At 50.7% G+C, this 26,877-nt stretch overlaps 2 protein-coding genes across 2 annotated transcripts in view; both read right to left on the reverse strand.

Moving 5' to 3' along the window:
- Window positions 1-26,877, reverse strand: part of LOC310861878 (ankyrin repeat and SAM domain-containing protein 1A) — a 153,177-nt gene that overhangs the window by 86,154 nt on the left and 40,146 nt on the right. The window contains exons 5-10 of the mRNA XM_083769584.1: window positions 20,096-20,248; window positions 19,654-19,797; window positions 15,198-15,273; window positions 8,736-8,837; window positions 7,549-7,623; window positions 6,759-6,946 (exon numbers count right to left, since the gene is read on the reverse strand). Of these exons, the coding sequence (XP_083625710.1) occupies window positions 6,759-6,946; window positions 7,549-7,623; window positions 8,736-8,837; window positions 15,198-15,273; window positions 19,654-19,797; window positions 20,096-20,248 (738 nt within the window). The remainder of the gene's footprint in view (window positions 1-6,758; window positions 6,947-7,548; window positions 7,624-8,735; window positions 8,838-15,197; window positions 15,274-19,653; window positions 19,798-20,095; window positions 20,249-26,877) is intronic.
- On the reverse strand, window positions 11,809-13,647 carry LOC310861293 (TBC1 domain family member 17-like; the record flags this gene model as incomplete). The annotated part of the gene is made up of 1 exon (XM_083768691.1): window positions 11,809-13,647. One exon carries the CDS (start codon window positions 13,645-13,647, stop codon window positions 11,809-11,811), a length of 1,839 nt encoding a protein of 612 aa, XP_083624817.1.

The raw sequence follows: 26,877 nt of genomic DNA on the forward strand, positions 1-26,877 counted from the left end.
TGAGCAGTTCGGCTTCGGGGTAGATGACCTGCGGCGTCGAGGCGTCGGACCTGCCCATGAGGAGGTGGTTCGGTGTCACCGGGTCCGGGTCTGCTGCGTCCGAGGACACATAACCTAGGGGCCTGGAGTTCAGGATAGCCTCAATCTCGATCAGCGCTGTTGCCAGTACCTCCTCTGGCACGGTTTGTGTGCCCAGGATCACTCGGAGTATAGTTTTGACGGACCTCACCTCCCTCTCCCAGGCGCCCCCAAAGTGTGGGGCCCCTGGTGGGTTGAACACGAAGTCGACCTGTAGGGGGGCCATCTTGGATTTGAGTTCTGGCTTCAGGTGTCCGAAGGCCTCTCTCAGCTCCCGACTTCCTCCGACGAAGTTCGTGCCCCGATCGGACCTCAGCTCGATGGGTTTGCCCCTGCGTGCCATGAAGCGACGGAGGGACATGAGGAACGAGTCCGTTGTCATGTTGGTTAGGAGTTCCAGGTGTATGGCTCGTGTCGTGAGGCACTTGAATATGATGCCCCATCGCTTTTCCGTCCTTCTGCCGCACTTTATGGTGAGCGGCCCGAAGCAGTCCATGCCGGTGGAGTGAAAGGGGGGGTCCATCAACCTTAGCCTGGACTTGGGGAGATCCGCCATTTTGGGCTCGTTGGGTCTTCCCTTCCACCTTTTACACTCGAGGCAGGTGGTCTGGTGTTTCTTCACTGCTTCCCTCCCCCTAGTTATCCAGTACTTTCTGCGCATCTCGGCGAAGACTCGTTCGGTTCCTGGATGTGCTAGGTCCTCGTCGTATTGTGCGATTAGGAGCTTCGTATAGGGGTGGGCCGGTGATAGCAGGATAGGGTGTGTCGCTCCGGGGTCCAGGTCCTGGCATCGCCGGAGTCTGCCTCCTACCCGCAGGAGCCCTGAGTGGAGTTCTGGGGCTAGTGCTCTTATCCTGCTGGATTTGGGTAGCTCCGCGCCGGCCTGTAGCATTTTGATTTCCTCACCAAAGCTGTCTCTTTGGGCCTGGCCGAGGATGCTTATTTCTGCGTCTCGGTAGTCTTTAGAGCTTATCTCGCTTTCGCTCCCCCCCTGCGTTGCCTTTAAGGTCAACGCAGTGGCATTGATCAGCTCGTTGTAGGATGACGGCAGCGGGCTGGCCCACTTGAGGCAGCAGAATAGTGTCTTCTTTATCTCATATAGTTCTGCTTGCTCTTCGGATTCTACCGATGGGTTCAGGACTGGTTGCGTGGGCCACAGGTCCTCTGCTAGGGTGAGGAACGAGGGGCCCTTGCTCCAGCGGTCTCCACTGGCGATCTCCTGAAGTGTCTTGCCTCTCGTGATGTCGTCCGCTGGGTTACTCATGGTGTTTATGTAACGCCATTCTGTGGCTTCTGTTAGTGATTGTATTTCCGTGACTCTGTGCCCCACGAAGACTTTGTAGGTGCACGACTGAGATCGGAGCCAGTGAAGGACTGTGGTGGAATCTGTCCAGAGGACCTGGGCTGCGATGGTCACGGTGAGCTCCTCTCTAAGTGTTGCGGCTAACTGGGCCCCAGCGAGGGCTGCACACAGCTCCAGCCTGGGTATTGTTAGTTGTTTCTTGGGGGCGATCCTGGAACGCGCCGCCAGGAAGGATGTGTGAAACTTCCCCTGGTAGTCTTCTGTGCGTAGGTACGCTACCGCTCCGTACGCCATCTCCGAGGCGTCGCAGAACACGTGGATGCTGTGTCCTACAGGGTCACGACCATCTGTGTGCCCCGCGTAGCATCTAGGCAACACGATCTCAGGGAGGTGTGCAAGCTCACCCTCCCATCTTCGCCAGGCTTGGAGTAGCTCGCTTGGCAGGTTGGGGTCGTCCCAGAGCCGATCTGGTTTGTTCCACAGCTCTCTCACCACCATCTTCGCCCTGGTGGTGTATGGAATGATGAAGCCCAGGGGGTCGTATTGTCGCGCCAATACCTTGTAGATGTTTCTCATGGTGGGCACCATGGGCTCTCCCGGCTTCTGCTTATACCTCAGTACGTCCGAGGCGCATAGCCACAGCAAGCCCAGGGTGCGTTCTTCCGGATCGGCTCCGTCTTGCGTGAACCATAATTCACTGCTTTTGGACAGTGATGCTTCCGGGAAGTGCTTTATGACGTTGGGGGTGTTGCTTGCCCACTCGCGTAGCTCGAAACCGCCCCGCAGGAGGAGCGCGTAGAGATTGTCCACGCTCCTCTTAGCTTCATCTTCTGTGGAGAAACTCTGCAGCCAGTTGTCCACGTAGAAGCACTGATCTATGGAGGCTCGGGAGTCACTCCCTTCTTCGGTGTGCTTGTGCACGTGAGTCTGTAGCGCGTACGTGGTACAGCATGGGGAGCAGGTGGTGCCGAATGGAAGCACCTGCCACTCGTACACCGTGGGTGGTTCCTTCACGTCCAGGTCTCTCCATAGAAACCTGGTTAATGATCTATCCTCTGGGAGGAGCCGCACTTGGTGAAACATCCCTTTTATGTCGCTGCATATCGCGACTGGACGCTCCCTGAACCTCAGCAGAACCCCTAACAGCGTGGCTCCAAGGACTGGCCCTGGCAGTAGCCTCTTGTTCATGTTCTGATTCTTGTACGTGTGTGAGAAATCGAACACAATCCTGTTCTTGCCATTGTGCGTCCGCATGAAGTGTGGAATGTACCATGACTCCTTAGATTGCGCTGCTTCGGCTGATGGGACTGGGAGGATGTATCCTGCGTCCCTCAGCCTCTTCATTTCTTTGTTGTAGCTTTCTGCGCCTTGCGCGTCCTTTCCCAAGCGTGCCTCGGTGTGGCGCAGGAGGTTGAGGACTGCTTCTTTCGGGACACGTGGGTGGGTGTACGATTTCCTCCACAGCAATGGGGTCGCGTATCTCAGGACACCGTCGACCTCTACTCGGGTGGTTTTCTCTTCAAGCATGTTGATGGCCTCGTTGTCCTCCTTCGACCTTGTGACGAGCTTCCGACTCTTGTACGGGAGCACGTCTATCTTCCACAGTCGTTCTACATTGCCGTAGAACTCTGCGTCGGGAGAGGGGGCCGCCGTGTAATAATGTCGGGCAGTCTCGGACTGCTTCAATAGCGCTGAAGGTCCCTGTAGGCACCACCCGAAGACCGTTTTCACGCCTGCGGGGGCTCCTTCCGGGCCTTGTGTGACCGGTTCTACTGGCGTGATCAGTTTGTAGTAATCTGACCCCAGCAGGAGTTCCGGGCGGACGCCTTTGATCTCCTCCAGATCTAGATGCTTCAGATGCGCGTACCTTTCCTGATTCTCCTTCACGCTGTAGTCCACGCGGTCGAGTTCGAAGGCGTCGCTGTGGGGGGTGAAGACTTCCTGTAGTTGGTATTCCGGCCCAGTTGCTGATGCCGCCCTCACTCCGAGGGACACTGATCTGCCTTCCACCCACTTACTTTTGCGTTCTATCGTTTGGTAGCTGAATCTCTCCTCATCGCCGTCAAGACCCAGCTGTTTCGCGGCTCCGGGCATGAGGATCGTCCGCTCCGATCCGTCATCCAGGAGGGCATAGGTGGTGTACGTCTTGGTCCCGTTGCTGAGGGTGACCCGAACCACTTTGAGCATGACCCCTCCACCCGGGCTCCTTACAGCTCGTGAGAGGGAGAGGTTCGTGGCAGGTGTGTGCCTGGCGTCGTCATTGACTTCGTGGAAAATCGTAAGGTGACTGCCGGGGCACACTCTGCAGGGCACGGAATGAGAGGTGGCCAGGTTGCAGTCCTTGTCCAGGTGGCTCCTGCCGCACTTGTAGCAACCTTTGTTCGTCTTCAGCCAGCTTTCCTTCTGCGCCTTGGTCATCTTCCGGAGGGCCGGGCATACGTCGGTGTGGTGCCGGTCTGTGTCGCAGACCGGACAGTACCACCTATTGTCTTTGGCCGTGCTGAGGTGAGTTATGGTCGCGGTCGCAGGTTTGTCGGGCGCTCGCGGCTGGCCGCGGTCCCTTCCCCTGCCACCACGGTCCCTCCCCCATCCACCGCGATGGTCGTCCCTCCCCCTGTCATGTCGCTGAGGCGACTGGCCATGATCGCGGGGTGGCTGATGCTGTTGTGGTGGGGGGTTAGAAGGGCGCGGGTGTCGGTACCCGTTGTCGGGTACTTGATCGTTGGCGGGATGGGCGGTGGGTGGAGGGACATGTCGCCACATGACTGTGGACTCCTGCAAAACCAGGCAGAGGTCGGCGATGGTGACGGGCCGCTCCTCATATCGGCCTATTAACGCAGTCGCCCTCTGGTCCCAGGCGAACTGTACCCTAGATGGCAGATTGGCGGCGATTACGGAGGCGAAGGGGTGCGCCCGGATGCTGTTGTCTTGGCGTAGGTCGCAGAGTCTGCTGTCTATTTCGCTAAGGAGGCTGGCGAGGTGGCCAAGTCCGTCGGCGGTCGTGGGCGTTGGGAGGTCGTTGACACTTTTGATGAGGACCTCGACTCTGTCCGGGCCGTCGTAGCGTTGAGCGAGCTTCTTCATGGCGTCCTCAAACGGTGCGTGCGAACTGAAGTCGTCGAGCTCGTCTTGGATGTACTTGCGGGCCTCGCCCGCGGTGTACTGCAGTAGGTATTGGCACTGATCATCGTCGGAGAACCGACCGAAGTGGTTGCGGAAGGTTCGTGCGAAGCGTCGGTAGGATCTGGCATTGGTGCCGTCGAATTTCGCTAGGGTGACGGGCACCAGGCTGGCCGAGCGCCCATCGAAAGTATCGGTTGATAGGTTGGGCCGGCCATAGGTTGGGCCGCTCATGCGTTCCCAGGCAGGGCCGCCGCAGCGGTCCTGGGCGTCCTCGGGACGGTTAGCGGCGCCACTGGCCCAAGTGCTCCTGCGATGTGCTGCAGGGGGCGGTGGGTGGCTGGGGTGCGGTTGCTCGCTGCCATGTGGCGGGTCCATGTGGTGGCCGTCGTCGGAACTGTGACCGCTGGCGCCCAGTTTCGAGTGGGTTCTCATCCTGGGACATGATTGAAGTTTCCCGGTGGGTGGGTTAGGGACTGTATGATAGACGACTGTATGATAGGCGTCTCCTTAGGTTTTCGCTGAAGGCGAGCTGTCAGGTCGATAATGGGGATCTCCCTTTACCTCCCTTTACCTTTACCTCCCTTTACCTCCTGGCGTCTCTGAGTCGGCAGGCTTGGAGTAGCTCGCTTGGCAGGTTGGGGTCGTCCCAGAGCCGATCTGGTTTGTTCCACAGCTCTCTCACCACCATCTTCGCCCTGGTGGTGTATGGAATGATGAAGCCCAGGGGGTCGTATTGTCGCGCCAATACCTTGTAGATGTTTCTCATGGTGGGCACCATGGGCTCTCCCGGCTTCTGCTTATACCTCAGTACGTCCGAGGCGCATAGCCACAGCAAGCCCAGGGTGCGTTCTTCCGGCTCGAAGGACCACTATTGTGGCCGAGATCTGGTATGATCTAGATTCTGGGAGAGAGATGCCGAGGAGACAAGGCTAGGCTGGTTTACTTGTCTTCCTTGAGCCGCAGTATTGGCAGAGTCAGGTATGGTGCGTCTAAGTCTGTTGCTGTTGCTGTAATGGTCTCTTCCAGTTAGGACCTGCGGTAGGCATATATTTATAGTTTCTGGACGTGGATAGTGACGTGGATAGTGATGTCACTCCGGACGTCCTGGTTGTGATGTCAGAGAGGCACTACGTTCCTTCGTAACAGCACCAACCAAGCACTGCAATGTTTTGCCAATTTTTAGGGGTGTGGAATTATTTTGCCTATGATTCCATGTTTCCACAAAACAGAGACGACAGGGTGAAAATGGTTAAATCCTGCTCAGTGGAGCAGATGAGGAGGACTGTGACACAGAGAGGCCACCATCGCCCTCTAGTGGGTGCTGACAGAATGCAACCATTCTAAAGGCTCCCTCCAAGTGTGTCACTGGGTTTCCATCAGCAAGTTGAATGAAAAATAAAATAAAACAAATCTTGATTTATTTCCCCCCCAAAAAACGTACACTTTTGGGGCTACCAAAATAATGGGGACGGAAACACTTGCTGTATAGGTTTTGAGGTAGAGTGGTAGACGATTTGCACGGTTATACTGTAACTTAATATTTGGATTATAATTAGTAGCCCATTATGAGTAGGGCTACAGGTATATTATAGGTCGGTTTTAATACATACATTCCCAAGTCAAACCAAACCAAACACATTTCTGAAAACATACTGTATATTTATTGGGCGTGGCCCTGAGCAAGACCCCCCCCCCCCCCCCCCCCCCGATCAGCTGGCTGAAGCTTCATTTCACTAGGGAGCAAATAGGTCTTATTCATTATATTAACTTACACAGCACGAAGTGCCCCTCGACTCCCCTAACTACGCTTTACGCTGTAATTGTTCACTTGGGCTAACACTTGTATGACCGCGGTGGTTGGCGCGAGTTTTACCGGCCCTTTTAACCGTAGCTAGGTCAAGTTTGCACTTATTGCCTAAGGTTTATTACTGCTGAGTTCCCTTGGGGGTTATGTCTTAAACGCATTAAGACCAGAGGACGATTCTATAAATGTCTGTTTTCTGGAAAATGTATGCTGCTATATCATGGCAAGGACCCCCAACATTTTATGTATTTGGCCGTCGACCCCCAGCTCAAAATATTATATTCCAGGGATCACCAGAAGCAAATATTTGAGTTAAAATGTGCAAAATCTAAGATTTGCACTTTTTTTTAACCGCCAAAGTATAAAATAATGGTTAAAAGTGGTTACAATCTAAAATGTCATGGGTGCTTTCCTGGACTTAATTAACGGGTTACATATTAAGCAACTGACCTTCCCAGCTTCGCTGTCCGGTCGTCCACTGTCTCGGTCAGAAGACTTCCCGCTGGCCAGACTGTCCAGGGACTGGCAGGACGTGGCTTCAAACAGGGCCTCATAGGGGCTCTCCTCCTCGGGGCCCGGGGGGCCCGGGGGGCCCGGGGCCAGGCCAGAGATCAGCTCACTCACCCTCTCCATGTCACCTACACACACATTCAGACAGTTAGGTTTAGGGTGAGGGTTTGAGAGGGCCCTCCTCTCCATGTCACCTACACAGACATTGAGACAGTCTGTTCACAACCTTCTTAGGGCGTAGATCACCACAAAGAATAAAATGTGAAATGGTGTAGAGAAAGCAGGTAGGGATGTAGCTCTGGTCCATAGCCTTACTCATGGACGAGAGCTACATCCCTACCTGCTTTCTCTACACCATTTAAGGCCGTTTCCAAATGTTAAAATGTAAAAGACCAATATTATTATGAAGAAAACAAGATGTTAAGACCGCTAAACAAAATAGAATAAAGTCTTTTAACATGTAATTAACCACTAGGTCTGGAAAGGCTGTGAGACAGGCCTATAAGACACTTTGTCTTGTTTATGTGTGAACCAGGGATTATCACAACTATACAGATACAGTATTTAATATAACAGCACAACTGTATCGATGCACTGCATTACATGTACAATATGCTCTGTCCGGAATGACTGCTGGACTATTAGTTACAGCCCACCACCTGTGGTCATGTGGTACGTTGATTACATTTTATGGTTATTACAGTCTGTGGTCACATGGTAATGTGTTTACCTTTTTTACGTGGGCTGGGACTCTCCTGGGGTGGGGGGAGGGGTGGAGGGGGTAGGTCCATGTCAAGAGGCTTTCCTGTCACACGCACACGCACATGCACACGCACACACACACACACACACACACACACACACACAAAACACACACACACACACACGCACACACACACACACACATTAAGCCAAACACCAGATCATATCTCAACTCAAGAATTGCAGATAACAGTTATCGCTACTCTCAATTGTGTGCGTGTGTGTGTGTGTGTGTGTGTGTGTGTGTGTGTGTGTGTGTGTGTGTGTGTGTGTGTGTGTGTGACACAATTGTGAACATTATTGCCAAAGATGTGTCACCTATGTTTCATTCCTCCGTTGTGTTTCACAAAAGTTCCTGTGTGAAACCAGAAATGTTTCAATGCAATGACCCAACTGTGTTAGCAAATATAACTGCAAATACACCAGCAGAGAGGTTTTTCTATTGGAAGTTGGCTGTGCTTTTGATTCAAGTTTAGAGGAAGCTTTCCTTACTAAACAAGTAAAATATCAACCATTAGTACAGGCCATTATACAACTGGGCTATACGTGCCAGCTCATTGTTTTTATATTTGGCAGCCTGGGCCATGTCCACAGGCTAGTGGTCAGAGACTTGAGAATGATAGGGTTGTCCAAGTGTAAGGCAAAGCAGCATGCAACATACTGTTCAATCTCCTCTATTATAGGCAGTCGGTCTATTTGGAGGAGAAGGTGCTTTTTGTACCCATGATTTACTTTCGGTGTTGGTAATATGACAGACTGAAGTGACCAATGTTGGCTGCGAATAAGTTCATGTGTTGCCTATATTCTGTACATTTAGGGCTTGTTTGGACTCAAGCACTGAGACACATGATGTTTCGAGTGCGTAGTATATCAGAAGCAACTGAAAATATTTGTGTCCTTGATAATGTATTTTATAAATGTGGACTCAAATAAAGAAATCGAAATGTGCGCGCATGCGCAAAAGAGTGTGCACACTGTAGCCTACTTGTGCAGGCCAAATGTCTCCACCAGTATAGTGACATTTGACAAATGGACTTTATGAGTACAAGTTTAGTCCTCACAAGAGATTTTTTTTAAAGGACTTACAACTAGTGGAAGATTCAGGTTCAGTATTAGAAACACCTAGAGGTCAGGTACCATCATTTGTATCAGTACCTTGGATCAGACCAGCTATCTGCCTGCTGTTTTGGGACGGCATGTCTTTGACAGTGTCCAGCGCTGTCAGCCCTTTGTAATCCAACATCTTCACTTCCACACCTGGTGGGGGAGGAGAGAACAGCATGACAACACAACCTTTATCTCATTTCAATGACCCCCAGGTTGCTCTGCATTAGACCACAGGGGTCCCCAGTTTGCTCTGCATTAGACCACGGGGGTCCCCAGTTTGCTCTGCATTAGACCACTGGGGTCCCCAGTTTGCTCTGCATTAGACCACGGGGGTCCCCAGGTTGCTCTGCATTAGACCACAGGGGTCCCCAGGTTGCTCTGCATTAGACCACAGGGGTCCCCAGGTTGCTCTGCATTAGACCACAGGGGTCCCCAGGTTGCTCTGCATTAGACCACTGGGTCACCCAGGTTGCTCTGCATTAGACCACGGGGGTCCCCAGGTTGCTCTGCATTAGACCACGGGGGTCCCCAGGTTGCTCTGCATTAGACCACGGGGGTCCCCAGGTTGCTCTGCATTAGACCACGGGGGTCCCCAGGTTGCTCTGCATTAGACCACAGGGGGTCCCCAGGTTGCTCTGCATTAGACCACTGGGTCACCCAGGTTGCTCTGCATTAGGCCACGGGGGTCCCCAGGTTGCTCTGCATTAGGCCACGGGGGTCCCCAGGTTGCTCTGCATTAGACCACGGGGGTCCCCAGGTTGCTCTGCATTAGACCACGGGGGTCCCCAGGTTGCTCTGCATTAGACCACGGGGGTCCCCAGGTTGCTCTGCATTAGACCACAGGGGTCCCAGGTTGCTCTGCATTAGACCACAGGGGTCCCCAGGTTGCTCTGCATTAGACCACGGGGGTCCCCAGGTTGCTCTGCATTAGACCACGGGGGTCCCCAGGTTGCTCTGCATTAGACCACTGGGGTCCCCAGGTTGCTCTGCATTAGACCACGGGGGTCCCCAGGTTGCTCTGCATTAGACCACAGGGGTCCCCAGGTTGCTCTGCATTAGACCACGGGGGTCCCCAGGTTGCTCTGCATTAGACCACGGGGGTCCCCAGGTTGCTCTGCATTAGACCACTGGGGTCCCCAGGTTGCTCTGCATTAGACCACGGGGGTCCCCAGGTTGCTCTGCATTAGACCACAGGGGTCCCCAGTTTGACACATTTTAATCTCTGGGACCCCCCAGTCCTCAGTGTTCATTGAACTCTGAGAGTAACAGGCCCTTAATTAAAGGTCCATTTGGACACCTGGTGGTCCCCAGACCAGTGGCGAAGCCAGAATTTAAATATGTGTGGGCGGGGGGCACGAGTCCAGCTGCGGGGAGAGGTCCCTGACCACTGGCCAAAGCGTACATCTTTTCTACGTCCGAGCATAGACATGGTAACGTCCCGCCTGCCTCTGATTGGCCTTACCTACCAGAGTTTCCTCCGAGGTGGAAGATACATGCTGGACAGTCTGCCATAGTCTGGTTACTCCGTGGTGGGAAATAAATAATACAAGTACGATAATATAATTCAAGAGAATGACAGCTTGGCACGCACGACAGTAGCTTCTATTGTTGTAGAAGAGGCAAACAATTTCTATGCCGTTGGCCTGTTTATTTGTATATTTGTATGTAAAGGTCTCTTTTCCCTTGATCTTCATCTTTTTTACTATAACAGTATTAGTTTACTATAATTAGATTAATACCTTGATCTTTATCTTTTTTATATTTTAGTATTAGTTTACACTTTATTCAATCAAAGCAAACGGCCCAAACTATATTAGTTTGCCTCTTCTACAAAGATTTAAGTTACAAGTTACTGTCGCGTTTTGCCATTCTCTTGTACTGCAAGACGTGCAGTGTCGGTAGGCCAATCAGAGGCAGGCGGGGCGTTACCATGTCTATGCTTGGACGTAGAATAGATACGCCTGGCCAAACAGTGAAGGATGACCCCAGCTGATGCTCAGACCATCCTGCCATCAAGCAGGAAGGATTTGAACTTTTTAAGTTTGTGAAATGTATATAATAATCAATAATAATAAATAAAAAACACACACACAACACACACACACTCGTCATCGCACGGTTAATCTATTTTCTAATACGCGTCACTACGTTTTTGTCCTCCAGCGAGGCGAACCGCTCTGACCGCTTTGTGAGAAGAGAACAGCAGTAGTTACTAGTTGGGCAAAAAGCTGTTACAACGACGGAGGCACGCCATCTCTGGTGGACTTGAGCAACGAGACACAGCCGATCGAGTCGCCGTGCCAAGCGTTGCAGAGTCCGCTCAGCGCCGTTCGAGTTGTGTACCGATAGGGAAAGAACTGTAAACTATCGCACCAGCTATCTACAGGTAGGCGATGTCGGCACTATTTTCGACCACGGAGAAAAGCCGGGCAGTGCAGTGCTGTCCTCCTGGAATGTGAAGCATGACTATGGGGTGAAGCAGTTGTGCCACAGAAGGGGTCGTAAAACAGAAGTTACAGAGATCGAGTGGGGAATTCCTCTTCAGAGCTGGTGCTGTGCCTCCGCCTCCTCCTCTGGGCTCTCCCCTTCAGAGCTGGTGCTGTGCCTCCTCCTCCTCTGGACTCTCCTCTTCAGAGCTGGTGCTGTGCCTCCTCCTCCTCTGGACTCTCCTCTTCAGAGCTGGTGCTGTGCCTCCTCCTCCTCTGGACTCTCCTCTTCAGAGCTGGTGCTGTGCCTCCTCCTCCTCTGGACTCTCCTCTTCAGAGCTGGTGCTGTGCCTCCTCCTCCTCTGGACTCTCCTCTTCAGAGCTGGTGCTGTGCCTCCTCCTCCTCTGGACTCTCCTCTTCAGAGCTGGTGCTGTGCCTCCTCCTCCTCTGGGCTCTCCCCTTCAGAGCTGGTGCTGTGCCTCCTCCTCCTCTAGGCTCTCCCCTTCAGAGCTGGTGCTGTGCCTCCGCCTCCTCCTCTGGGCTCTCCCCTTCAGAGCTGGTGCTGTGCCTCCTCCTCCTCTAGGCTCTCCCCTTCAGAGCTGGTGCTGTGCCTCCTCCTCCTCCTCTGGGCTCTCCCCTTCAGAGCTGGTGCTGTGCCTCCTCCTCCTCCTCCTCCTCCTCTGGGCTCTCCTCCTCAGAGCTGGTGCTGTGCCTCGTCCTCTGGGCTCTCCTCCTCAGAGCTGGAGGGAACAGACAGTCCCAGGACCTCCAGCACCGTGGCAGGCAGCTCCTTGCAGGTGAGCAGCTGCAGGTAGATGGCCTCGGCTCCACACAGCACGGCCTGCAGGTCCAGCCTCATGGTCAGCTCGTTGACGTGCTTCAGGATGCCGTTGACGTCGTGCTCCGATCCGATCAGCTCGCCCCGCTGGGACTCCAGGACGGAGCAGGCCACCAGCAGGTGGAAGTTCTCGCAGGGCAGGCGGGTCCACAGGACCTCCCACAGGGTCAGGACGTCCTCGAAGGAGAACTCCCTCTTGAACCAGATCAGCAGCCAGCGGAAGCAGAAGCACAGGTGTCCGCTGTCCCGGGAGTCCAGGTAGTCGCACAGCTCCGGGTCCAGGGTCCTCAGCAGGGCGCCCAGCTGCAGGAGCTGCCGCTTCATGGCCTCCTGGGACTCCTCAAAGTTGTCCCGCACGAGCTCCACGAAGCCCACCAGGCACCAGAAGGACTCCACCTCGTTCTGAGCCACGGACAGGATGGGCGCCAGGAGGTCGCTCATCCCCTGCACGTAGCCCAGGTCAAAGTCGTACATGCAGTAGGTCATGAGGACGTCGTGGAGGAGGGTCAGCGCTGGGTTGTTGTTCCCGGAGAAGAAGGCCGTGTGCCGGTCGGTCCGGTTGACGTCTCTCTCCACGAGGCTCCGGTAGCCTCTGAGGACGGAGTTCCTCGCCTCCTGCTCCTCGCTGACCGACGTCCACTGCGCCTTCATCCGGAAGTAGCGGTCCGTCTTGGCCCTCAGGATGTCCTTCCTCTGCTTGGCGGTGCTGTCCCACGGATAGAAGCCCAGGAGGAACGGCCACACCTCCTTCCTCAGGTCTGGCGCCACGCCCCCTTGGAACACCCGCTCTCGAACCCGCTCCGGGTTCTGCACGCGACCGTCCGCGTCCAGAAGCTCCTCCCACTGACCCACGGGTTTCCCCCGGGTCACCTCCGGTCTGGGACCGAGCGCCGCCCCGAGGTCGACGAGTTCAAAGCGAGGATCGTCGTCATCGGAGTGCGCGTCGGGGGCGCGACCGCGAGAGCGGCCGGAGGACTCGGAAGGACGAAGGGCCCCCCGGAAGAATTGGGTGACTTTGGAGAATCCGCCGAAGGTGGTGGTGTAGGGGTCTTGGATGAACCTCGAAACGAGATCGGAGCTTCCGCCACCGTCGTCGTCAAAGAGCTGCAGGTCGTCGAACGACCGAGAGAGCGCGTCCGAGTCGAGGGGATACGCCAGGAAGACCCTCCCGTCGAGCGGCGAGGGAGACAGGACCACGTACCGCTGCAGCGCTCGGAGCAGCTCCCTGGTTCCACCTCTGTGGAAGTGCAGCGCGGGGAGCGGCGGCTGACCCCCCCTGCTGGTCAACACCAGGCAGTTCCTCCCCAAGGTGAAGCGCGACCGCCGGAGGGAGTACAGCTGGGAGACGGGCAGCGAGAACGACCACTCCCCCGGGGTGCTTTTGACCGGCAGAGACTCTGGATCCGACCTCACCGTGCTGCTGATGACCGCCCAGTCCGGCTCGTACCCGGGGTCGAAGGCGTCGTCCTCCCCCCCTCCTTCTCTGTACTTCTCCGTGGCGTAGAAGACAGCGTGGGCGCCTGGACCGGCGTCCTCCTCTAGGGGGCTCCACTCTAAAGCCGGCGCCCCGTCCCGCTCCACGATGCGGATGGATCCAGGGATGTTGGCGTCCTGGGTGTTCCTCTTGGGGTTGGTGTGGAGGTAAACACCCTCCTTCTCAAAGATCAGCTTAGGGAGATCTACCTTTTGTTCCATTGTGGTTCCACTGGTTTCCTATCCGTCACTCGGGTGACTACCTTGTTACGCTGTGGCTCTGCAACGTCTTGGTGTCGCGACACAAACGTCTTTGTATGCACGTTCAGGAAAAACCAAGAAGAACCTTATATATATATTCTCATATAATGTTCAATAAAACTATTTTGTATAATAGAAGTCAATGGAGCTCTGAAATCTTGCCCAAGTCATACGTAGGAGAGAGGAATGTTAATCTTTATTGATACGGATGCTGTCTATCGCTTATCAATATCATATTGTTTTCTAGTATTCTGTGGAAGGACAACAATAAATTCTTAAGGAAAATAAATTGCTTTTTATTTCTTAATTGGAACGGAGTGGGCGAATGTGAAATATATTATCACCTACTGTATCAAGTGACAACGAAAAAATCATTTGTTTCAGTAATAAATAAATATTTGGTTATCACACCGCTGTGGCTTTAAGAATCACACAAGAGGCCGCAGCTTCGATGATGTCATTGATGATGTTATTGTCATTGGCCAATCAGATTGACCAAATGAACACGTCACATGCGTCGTGTTATCTTTTTGGAGTACACGTTGATGTGATATTGACACCGTGTTCAACTGAATGAAAACGTTATCGGACGATAGACCGTCCGTCACATGGCGTTCCTTCACGGAACCACTAGACTCTGTAGGAATAGTAATCAGCTCAAAACGTATCGAGCTCTGGGTCTCGACGAATGAAAACGACCGACGTCATCGATGCTGTCAGTCGTCTCTGACAGAATCTAGAAACGACAAGTGACTCCAAATTTGGGCACGGTTCGGTTGTCAGACTTCCTGCGACCAGCCACTACATTGGATTGTCATGGCATTTTCAGACGACATCACTAAGCATTTAGCATACAAAAGAGTCTGCCTGTACAGATTTCAGGTACTCACGACAGAACAAATAGCTACAGTATACACTGGTCTATTCGTGGAGGTGTAGCACATTCCTGGTACTTCATAACACAATAGATGTTTTGGCCTCATGTAAAGTCAAGCTCACTCACATTACAATAATGAATACAGTTACCAATCAACTAGATGCCAAAAAAGGAGGAATTATAAAGAAAAAAACACTTTTCACAAGGTAAGGAGGTCAGGTTAAAGGTATATTCAGTGATTTCACTTAATTCAAATATCACTTATTTTTTTGTTTTGTTGTGATAATCCTCCCTACTATAGAGTGTGCTGGCCATATAAGGAGTTCCTCCCTGTCCCCAGTTAACCCCTGGGGGTCAAAAAACCTTAGGTTTCGTTTTTGACTCTCTATCCTGATTGGACGAAAGGCTGGGTCCCACAGCCAAAAACGAAACCTAAGGTTTTTTGAGTGAAATCACTGAATATACCTTTAAGTGAGAAATGCACATCTGTGTTGCCGGGCCTGGGCCTAATACATCATGGAACCTTGGGGGGTTTAGAGTTAATAAAAGGTCCGTGAAATAAAAGAGGTTGAAGAATCACTGCTGTACAGTATGTGTTGTAAATGATGTCATGGTGACATCACAGGCGTCTGACCTGCACTCAGAAGTTTCTGCACCACATCCGTCTTCCCGTACAGGGCTGCTTCATGGAGGGCACTGCCCTTCTCCGTCTGCGCACGCACACGCACACGCACACGCACACGCACACGCACACACACACGCACACACACACACACACACACACACACACACACACACACACACACACACACACACACACACACACACACACACACACACAGGGTAGAAAACAGAGACAAAAGCACTTACATGAGGACATAAGTCTACCATAGATGACATCTACTAAGCATCACACAAACCACTTAAAACTAACTAACTAACAACGCCCTTGGCTTTTGTTTTTTGTATCTCATCCATTTGCCATCTCTTTAGCCGTAGTCGTTTTAATTAAAAACATTGTCAAATTAAATCACAATTTCAATCAATCAATAAAAATGGTAAATGGTTTATATAGCGCCTTTATCCAAGGCGCATTACATAGATTGGGCATTACATTCACCCATTCACACACACATTCATACACCGATTGCGGCGGAAGCCATGCAAGGCACCAACCAGCACATCGGGAGCAATGTGGGGTTCAGTGTCTTGCCCAAGGACACTTCGACATGTAGACAGGAGGAGCCGGGATTCGAACCGCCGACCCATGGATCATTGGACGACCTGCTCTACCTCCTGAGCCACAGACGACCTGCTCTACCTCCTGAGCCACAGACGACCTGCTCTACCTCCTGAGCCACAGACGACCTGCTATACCTCCTGAGCCACAGACGACCTGCTCGACCTCCTGAGCCACAGACGACCTGCTCTACCTCCTGAGCCACAGACGACCTGCTCGACCTCCTGAGCCACAGACGACCTGCTCGACCTCCTGAGCCACAGACGACCTGCTCTACCTCCTGAGCCACAGACGACCTGCTCTACCTCCTGAGCCACAGACGACCTGCTCTACCTCCTGAGCCACAGATGACCTGCTCTACCTCCTGAGCCAGACGACCTGCTATACCTCCTGAGCCACAGACGACCTGCTCTACCTCCTGAGCCACAGACGACCTGCTATACCTCCTGAGCCACAGACGACCTGCTCTACCTCCTGAGCCACAGACGACCTGCTATACCTCCTGAGCCACAGACGACCTGCTCTACCTCCTGAGCCACAGACGACCTGCTATACCTCCTGAGCCACAGACGACCTGCTCTACCTCCTGAGCCACTCCTGAGTGCACAGCTAGTCGACTAAATAGTTAAACGGCGCTGCCTCTAGTAAATTATGAAATACTAGTCTACTATTATCACTAGACCTGTGCCTGTCGGGCACCGGCATGTCTACTATTATCACTAGACCTGTGCCTGTCGGGCACCGGCATGTCTACTATTATCACTAGACCTGTGCCTGTCGGGCACCGGTCTACTATTATCACTAGACCTGTGCCTGTCGGGCACCGGCGTGTCTACTATTATCACTAGACCTGTGCCTGTCGGGCACCGGCGTGTCTACTATTATCACTAGACCCGTGCCTGTCGGGCACCGGCCTACTATTATCACTAGACCTGTGCCTGTCGGGCACCGGCCTGTCTACTATTATCACTAGACCTGTGCCTGTCGGGCACCGGCGTGTCTACTATTATCACTAGACCTGTGCCTGTCGGGCACCGGCGTGTCTACTATTATCACTAGACCTGTGCCTGTCGGGCACCGGCCTACTATTATCACTAGACCTGTGCCTGTCGGGCACCGGCCTGTCTACTATTATCACTAGACCTGTGCCTGTCGGGCACCGGCGTGTCTACTATTATCACTAGACCTGTGCCTGTCGGGCACCGGCCTGTCTACTATTATCACTAGACTTGTGCCTGTCGGGCACCGGCCTGTCTACTATTATCACTAGACCTGTGCCTGTCGGGCACAGGTCTACTATTATCACTAGACCTGTGCCTGTCGGGCACAGGTCTACTATTATCACTAGACCTGTGCCTGTCGGGCACCGGCCTGTCTACTATTATCACTAGGCCTGTGCCTGTCGGGCACCGGCCTGTCTACTATTATCACTAGACCTGTGCCTGTCGGGCACCGGCCTACTATTATCACTAGACCTGTGCCTGTCGGGCACCGGCCTGTCTACTATTATCACTAGACCTGTGCCTGTCGGGCACCGGCCTACTTGGGAACAATGTAAGTTGGGAACAATGACAATGGGTAATGCATACCCCCCCACCCTAGTATAAAATACCTGTTACTGTATACCCGTTGAAATTGCAAAGAATTGTTTTGAAATTAAGTTCAATCCGCATGAATCCTCTCTCGGCACACAAACTTATAGTGAAACAGACTGCAGGTTAGTTTCATATGAACCCCCCTGTCTGTCGACCTCGCTCCACTTTCCTAAGAGGTCATTTATTGGGTTCAGAAACCAACGTGGACGAGATGGTTTTCCAGCTCACAGAGCCGTGCTAATGGAACGCTGTGGGACGTAGGAGGGCGCCCAGAGGACACAGGACACACTCCAGCATCAAGGACAGAAGGACAGGGGACAGCAGGACAGGGACATTTAGGCTTTGACAGATGGACAGAGCCTTTTGGTATAAAGTAGCAGCAGCTACTGGCGCCCTAGTCCACCACTAGGGGGAGTAAAGGGCAAGGCAAGCTCTGCTGTGCACAACGCTTAACTCCTGTTTCTTTATAATTGAATCATACATATTCCAACTCGAGGAAGACGTCTGTATTCTACAGGGCAGTTACATAATGGAATAGTCTTCCCGGGGTGATGTCCACAGCATAAAAAAAATGAACTCAGCTCTGAGGTTTATTACTGGTGACAGCTTCAATACTCATCACTGTACCCTGTATGATAATTTCTTCTCTGACTGAAAGACGCAATAATCACTGGCACCTCTTCATATATATAAAGCCATGGTCGGGAAACTATACCCTCATTATATTTCATGTTACATCAGAAACCTAGTTTAGCCTTTAGCCAACTCTGAACTCTGAAAGGCTGCTTTCAGCATCGGTGCACCTGATTGGTGCACCTGATTCTTGGAATCTTAAACTTAACCCATTTTGGGCGGGAACCCCTTTTGGTGTTAGCATTATGCTATGCTTTAGCTATTGAAAAATAGCAGATCTACAAGCTCATAGCGCACCACCGTCCACCGAGTGGCGCAGAAACGACTGACATAGAAACATAGCTTTTCCAGAAAACTGTCAGGATGTAGAAGACGTTTTTAGAATCTAATCTCAGGTCAAAATGGTCAAAAAATACCCTGGCATCAATTGGTAATTTTAGGAATTTACTCAATAACCGTCCATCACCTGTACGGTATGTTGCCGTTTTAACTGATTGCTGAATATATAATTGTATTAACGGTTTGTTGTAACTAATTGTTGTTGTTGTATTACAGTTTTTTTAGTATGTAATCTCGGCATCATTGTAAATGAGGGGTTCCCTCAATGGTCTCTCAGAGAATTTAAATAAAGGTTGAATGAATGAATGTACTGTGACTTTACATACAGTTAAAAAGGGTATCTTTGAAAAACAAAGAAAATGACCTGCACTGTCGGAAAACTTGCCAAAAATGTTGCTCATTTACGACATTTTGTTCGTTAATAGACCTTCATCAGGACAGTTAACCAATATTAAGTGGTTTCTCCAAATCCAACAACAACATGCCACTTTCAGTGACTATACAGTACAAAATACTAGTGAAAAAAAGCAGCGCTCATCTGCCACTAGACGTGGGTGCAGTGCCGGAGTCAAGAGAATACCAGATGAACAATGAAGGGAGCCTCCAGGTTTCGGTCACACTGTACATTCTTCAGGCATAATCAGAGACTGCTGCAGTACTCTGGAAATGAGTCAGCCCCTTCATGACGAGCACCTTTAGTACTTAATAGAACCAGCCTTCTGCTGTCATGACCTGCCGGCAAGCATGACGAAGAGCCAGACGCCGGCAGCCACTCTCTGGCAGCGTTCCTGAAGGAATACTGGCACCATTACTCAGGTGCAATTTAAGCATCCAATCATTCTAATAGCATTGAATATATATATATATATATATATATATTTCTTTGTGTGACCACCGTACTGTACAGTAAGTACCTCCACATAAGCGAAGGCTTAAGAGTTTGTGGCATTTAGGCGTGCATACTGTGGCTTTACCAGAGGAAGGAAGTCGTGCAAGAGGAGATTAAGCTAGTCACCAACGACATGATTAAAAAGCGGAGGATATATTTGGCTCACAGACACATTGAGACATTCCAAGGGTGATTGTATACTTGTCGGGTCACTCACGGCATGTTGCAGCGTCTTTTTGAGATCTCAAGCGATTTTGAGAAGACCGAATGTTGTGCGCACAGCCGCACACACACACGCACACGCACACACACACACACACACACACACACACACACACACACACACACACACACACACACACACACACACACACACACACACACACACACACACCTCATAGTTGATGTCCATGCCGGCGTCCAGAAGCACCTCCACCACGTTGAGGTGTCCGTTGCGAGAGGCCAGGTGGAGGGGGGTGTGTTTCTTGGTGTTGCAGCTCAGTAGGTTGGGGTGGGCGGTCAGCAGCAGTTTGACCACCTACAGGATGATTATTATTATTATTATACATCACTAGTACAAAACATACATTAAGCACTTCACCACCATCGGCTATTTGTTTACTTTTGCCGAAGACATTTGGTGTAATGCAGGACTAGATGAAAAAAGTCGTACAATTGTAACTGAAGTCCAGTTCTCCAGACTTCAGGGGTTCAAATGCTTAATCCCAATGCTATATTTCAGCTAATGCCATTTGGGGGAAATGTTCCCACCAGAACGTTAACTGTGATGTTTAAAATGGCGGTGAAGCGGGTGGACGGGCCCCGTCCGTCCCTACCTCCAGGCGCCCGTAAAGCGCCGCCAGGTCCAGCGGGGTCTCAAACTTGTTGTTCCTCATGGTGGGGTCCGTCAGCTCCTCCAGGAGCAGCTTCACCACCGACGTGTGGCCGTATTGGGCTGCACAGTGGAGGGGGGTCTCGTTGTCATTGTTCTGGTGGTTGGAGAGGGGTGGGTGGATGGAGGTGGATGGGTGGGTGGGTGGATGGATGGGTGGAGATGGATGGGTGGGTGGATGGGTGGGTGGAGATGGATGGGTGGGTGGATGGGTGGATGGGTGGGTGGGTGGGTGGGTGGAGATGGATGGGTGGATGGGTGGGTGGGTGGGTGGGTGGAGATGGATGGGTGGATGGGTGGGTGGATGGGTGGGTGGGTGGATGGGTGGGTGGGTGGATGGGTGGATGGGTGGGTGGATGGATATAAGAAAGCAAAACGTTATTATCAGAGTACAAGATTAGAAGAGGGGGGGGGGGGGTTGCAGGAGTGAAAACAGACATAAGGCAATAATCATAAGCTATTACAGACATAAGGCATTAAGCATCAACCACTTGAAAACCCTCGCATCCCAATTCCAAAGGGGTCCACATTTGGCGAAAAGAGACAATTTATACACACTCAAGATGCGTCGCAAAAGCAACACACCGTGAGCTTCTTGTGGATCGCCTATTTCCAGCCAAAGAGGTTTGGTGTAGAAGGAAATTAAGGAGTGGGTCTAGTCTTGAGACACTCCTCAGGTCAAAGGAGTGGGTCTAGCCTTGAGACACTCCTCAGGTCAAAGGAGTGGGTCTGGCCTTGAGGCACTCCTCTGGTCAGAAGGAGTGGGTCTAGCCTTGAGGCACTCCTCAGGTCAAAGTAGTGGGTCTAGCCTTGAGGCACTCCTCAGGTCAAAGGAGTGGGTCTAGCCTTGAGGCACTCCTCAGGTCAAAGGAGTGGGTCTAGCCTTGAGGCACTCCTCAGGTCAAAGGAGTGGGTCTAGCCTTGAGGCACTCCTCAGGTCAAAGGAGTGGGTCTAGCCTTGAGGCACTCCTCAGGTCAAAGGAGTGGGTCTAGCCTTGAGGCACTCCTCAGGTCAAAGGAGTGGGTCTAGCCTTGAGGCACTCCTCAGGTCAGAAGGAGTGGGTCTGGCCTTGAGGCACTCCTCAGGTCAAAGGAGTGGGTCTAGCCTTGAGGCACTCCTCAGGTCAGAAGGAGTGGGTCTAGCCTTGAGGCACTCCTCAGGTCAGAAGGAGTGGGTCTAGCCTTGAGACACTCCTCAGGTCAAAGGAGTGGGTCTAGCCTTGAGACACTCCTCAGGTCAGAAGGAGTGGGTCTGGCCTTGAGGCACTCCTCAGGTCAAAGGAGTGGGTCTAGCCTTGAGGCACTCCTCAGGTCAAAGGAGTGGGTCTAGCCTTGAGACACTCCTCAGGTCAAAGGAGTGGGTCTAGCCTTGAGGCACTCCTCAGGTCAAAGGAGTGGGTCTAGCCTTGAGGCACTCCTCAGGTCAAAGGAGTGGGTCTAGCCTTGAGGCACTCCTCTGGTCAAAGGAGTGGGTCTAGCCTTGAGGCACTCCTCAGGTCAAAGGAGTGGGTCTAGCCTTGAGGCACTCCTCTGGTCAAAGGAGTGGGTCTAGCCTTGAGGCACTCCTCAGGTCAAAGGAGTGGGTCTGGCCTTGAGGCACTCCTCAGGTCAAAGGAGTGGGTCTAGCTTTGAGGCACTCCTCAGGTCAAAGGAGTGGGTCTAGCCTTGAGGCACTCCTCAGGTCAAAGGAGTGGGTCTGGCCTTGAGGCACTCCTCAGGTCAGAAGGAGTGGGTCTAGCCTTGAGGCACTCCTCAGGTCAAAGGAGTGGGTCTTAGCCTTGAGGCACTCCTCAGGTCAAAGGAGTGGGTCTAGCCTTGAGGCACTCCTCAGGTCAAAGGAGTGGGTCACTCCTCCGGTCAACTAGGCATATAATACGGTTTAAGCAGTTTAACGAGAAGGGGCAGGTCTGGGCTGGGCAATGCAGTGGACATGATATCAACATCGTGATACGAGGCTATAAATATCATCTGGGATTTTAGATATCCCGAGACGAAAATTAAGTTGTGTTTAACTGTGTTTTAAATGCTGTATTTACAGCAAAGTTATGAAATCTTCTGAACTTACCCGACTGTTAGATGTTCTATTATTTGCTTTTTAATTATTTAGTAATTATACAGGCATTACTGATAAGTATTAATACAAAAATATATTTGATTACATATCGTCCCCACAATATCAATATTCATGATAATGTGACTGTGTCCGTATTGCCCAGCCCTGCAGAACAGATGCATCTTGGGAGTCTGAGGCTTGATTTACACCGTAGCTGACCAAAAAAAAAAAAAAAGCAAGATCTGAGATCTAGCGATGTGAGCTTGTAGATCTGCTATTTTTCGGTTGAGCCATTACCGGCAGTGTAAATCAGGCCTCGGTGGTAAAGGTAAAGCCTGTGTCAAGAGAAGAGAAGAGCCCAGCACCACGTTAGAGAAGAGAAGAGCCCACCACCACGTTAGCAGAGTGAGAGGAGTAGTGGGAGAAAAGGCCCCGGGTCAGTGTGAGACGCTCAACGAGTCCTAGGGGAGGTAGGGGGGCAGACTGGCAGACTGGCATGGTACCACTGGCATAATGACACCAGATGAACTGCTTGAGACACACACTGATGGGGACAGGACACTGGCAGAGAGACACACTGTCTAGCAGAGAGAGACAGACAGATGGGGACACTGTCTAGCAGAGAGACAGACAGATGGGGACACAGTCTAGCAGAGAGACAGACAGATGGGGACACTGTCTAGCAGAGAGACAGACAGATGGGGACACTGTCTAGCAGAGAGACAGACAGATGGGGACACTGTCTAGCAGAGATACGTGGGACACACGGTTCATCCTGGCCTATTGGTTGTACAATATGTACCACTAAAGCCTAGCTCAAAATATAACTATTGTTACTATGTTATTTTAGCTACAATGAGTAGTTTTTAAAATGGTTCTAAGTCAAGTGGATGACAGAGTTCACGCTACTGCTACTAAACACAGACAATGGAAAATATTTAATTGAAGTTATCATCATTATAGTGGTATGAACGGCCCTTCATATGCGGGGGGGAATAGATTTGTAATTTTTGGCAGGCAACAACCAGGCACATGCACACGATACACATACTGTAGACATCTGCCCCTTTTACTCATCTGTAAAAGAAAAATCACACCCGTGTGAACCGAGTGGTGCAACTCCTCTCTCTCTCTCACTCTCTCTCTCATTAGCAGGCAACAGTGCAGCACTGTCTCTCTCTCTCTCTCTGTTTCTGGCACAACAGCGCCCCTACTGGTACTCATAGTCATACTGGTGCTCATTAACGTCACATAGGTGAACCAACACATAGGTGAACACGGACATTGCTGTTCCTTGGAGTGGTTGCACCACTCAAAAAACTGTCTTCTCCAGACAGCATTTATTTTGGTGAATAAAATGCTAATGCAAAGGGAGCATCAATTAAGCTTTAAAACAGGGAGGAAATAAATAGCACCACATCTTTAGAGGTGAATTCAGCAGTGTGAAACTGTGAATGCCCCTAGATTAGAGTATGTGTGGTGATGTGTGAAGGAGCGACCAGTACAGCTGACCTCAGCAATGCTATACTGAGTAGTCTACTGCTGACATCAATGGAGAACACAGCTCTGCATTGTGTGAGGTGTAAACTAGCCCATTCTGACCTGAGATCAGATTCATACGAGGTTTCCACTGGACACACACTGGTCTGATGAACCCATTCTGACCCGAGATCAGATTCTAAAAATGTCAGTCGTTTTTCAAAAATAGCAGACCTACAAGCTCGTAGCGCGCCACTCGGTGGCGCGCTATGAGCTAACACCAAAATGGGTTCCCGTTCAGAATCGGCTAGCTAAGTACTTTTACAAGCTCATAGCGCGGCGCCGAGTGCCGCGATACGAGCTTGTAGGTCTGCTATTTTTGAAAAATCGTGAACATGTGGCGCACATCTTTGAATATATACTCTTTCGGAGCGAACGTTTTGAACTCAAATATTAGCTTCTGAGAGGTCCCTGGAACTTCTTGGCTATTTTTTGGTGGAGCATAACTTCAGGACCTAAACGGTTAAGCTATAGGACAGATTAGTGCTTTGTTTACAAATACTGTAGAAATGCGTTTGTGCCATGGATTAAATAATACTGACCATTATGATGGCAATTAAAACGATAAACCTGACAATCTCCAGGTCATTGATCACTACAACAATTAGCCAGCAGAGGGCAGACTGGGCAGCATGGAAACAGTCTGCATTGAGCTGATAGTTCACTCACAACAACATGTCAGTGACAGAATAATGCACAATCATTGTCAATGGACAAGTTATGGCAAAGCATAGATCATGCTTGCTTTGCATCACTGTCTCACAACACCTGGTCTAGGGACCTCTAACTGGGTGTTTACATTGGACCCAAATGGACCCTTACAGGTCTGTAACTCTGAGAGTGTACAAATGGAACCAAATGGACCCTTACAGGTCTGTAACTCTGAGAGTGTACAAATTGAACCAAACGGACCCTTACAGGTCTGTAACTCTGAGAGTGTAAAAATGGAACCAAACGGACCCTTACAGGTCTGTAACTCAGAGGCCCCTTTCCCAGTATGGTTGAACCGGTTTCGTTATTGTTTTCCTCCCACCAGAGCATACGAGCAGAGCAGAGTGGAGGAGAGAGAGGGGGGGGGGGGGGGGGGGGGGGGGAGCCTCTGCTCAATTCTGCTCAAGTATTTTCTAATTTAGCAGGATTATTTCTTTCACCCTAAACCTACACAAACAACATCCGTCCTTTATGGAAAGACAATAGACAGTAAACGATAGAAATACAAGTCATTGCTTGGGGTGAATTACTGCTCTAAGCTTTGGGGCTGAGATACTCTGGTACATATTAGCCATTGAAGTGGCCAATAAAGAGTACAGTAGACCCGCCACCCTGTTCACTCACTGCTACAGTTACAGCAGTAGTGTGTACTGTACATGACAGCGTTGTGGAGTCATACAGCAGTGAGGACATGACAGCGTTGTGGAGTCAATCAGAGCTCATAGGGGCAGCTGGAGAATGTTTGTTATGTTGTTATGATGTTGGATATGAGAGTGCAGAGCAAACACGCTGGAATAGCAGCACATTGTTTAATCTGCAAATACAGGCAGGGCAGCGCCCACCACACACACACACACACACACACACACACACACACACACACACACACACACACACACACACACACACACACACACACACCCCTCATTACTTAGTAGTAGATCAGCCTGACCACCCTCCCACCCCCACTGAAAGTTTACCTATTATAACAAAATACCGACAGTAGGGTTCATAATGTGTTAATGTTAAGAAGAGTAGTTACCCCAAACGATTCCTCATCTTCTATCAATTACAACCCCCATGAAGCCTTGAATTCACGGAGATGTTTGATTTTGGGCCTTTTCCTGAGCCAATAATTTGATAACTCTGTGTGTGTGTGTGTGTGTGTGTGTGTGTGTGTGTGTGTGTGTGTGTGTGTGTGTGTGTGTGTGTGTGTGTGTGTGTGTGTGACGTTTGTGTGTGTATGAGAGAGAGAGAGAGAGAGAGAGAGAATAGACTAGTGGAGCAGGTCACAGCTTGAGCGAGGAGAGAGGAGGAGACAAAATAACAACAACGCTGCATGATCCATATGAAGTCAAACAAACGCAAACCACTAGTTTTTCATGTCTCGGAAACCCAGACGTTTTTACATTATGGGTAACTGGAACAGTGGGCCCCTGAGAACACTGGGCAGTGGGGCACGGATCTTTTTTAATATATTTATATTATTTTAATTTATCTATCCATCATCTGAGGAAGAAAGAATACAAGAAGTTGAAGTAAATGTAGATCTCATCTTATCTGCCATGTTCACATCATACTAGCTACGATTCACAGCTTGTTTTGGGACTGTTACATTTACGGAGCAAATGTGTACATAAAGGTTCACCCCGGGGCCACTGATGTTCGCCAATGTTGTTCCATTCTGACCTGAGATCAGATTCTAAAAAAATCTTCTACATCCTGACAGTTTTCATTCTGACCCGAGATCAGATTCTAAAAAAATCATCTACATCCTGACAGTTTTCATTCTGACCTGAGATCAGATTCTAAAAAAATCTTCTACATCCTGACCGTTTACCATTCTGACCTGAGATCAGATTCTAAAAATGTCTTCTACATCCTGACAGTTTTCATTCTGACCTGAGATCAGATTCTAAAGAATTATTCTACATCCTGACAGTTTACCATTCTGACCCGAGATCAGATTCTAAAAATGTCTTCTACATCCTGACAGTTTTCCATTATGACCTGAGATCAGATTCTAAAAATGTCTTCTACATCCTGACAGTTTTCATTCTGACCTGAGATCAGATTCTAAAAATGTCTTCTACATCCTGACAGTTTTCCATTCTGACCCGAGATCAGATTCTAAAAATGTCTTCTACATCCTGACAGTTTTCCATTCTGACCTGAGATCAGATTCTAAAAATGTCTTCTATGTCAGTCGCTCTTCGATTTTTCAAAAATAGCAGACCTACAAGCTTGTAGATCTGCTATTTTTCAATAGCTAAAGCACAACGTAATGCTAACACCAAAACGGGTTCTCGCCCAAAATGGGTTAACAGCATTTTTATCCAGGCTGTATTTTTTGTCATAATAGCTTTCAAGTACGTGCCCCTATAGGTTGGGAGGTGTGTTGCACTCTGATACACTGGGTGTGT

The sequence above is a fragment of the Protomyctophum parallelum genome (genome assembly GCF_964188405.1).
Source record: "Protomyctophum parallelum genome assembly, chromosome: 7".
Taxonomy (NCBI): Eukaryota; Metazoa; Chordata; class Actinopteri; order Myctophiformes; family Myctophidae; genus Protomyctophum; species Protomyctophum parallelum.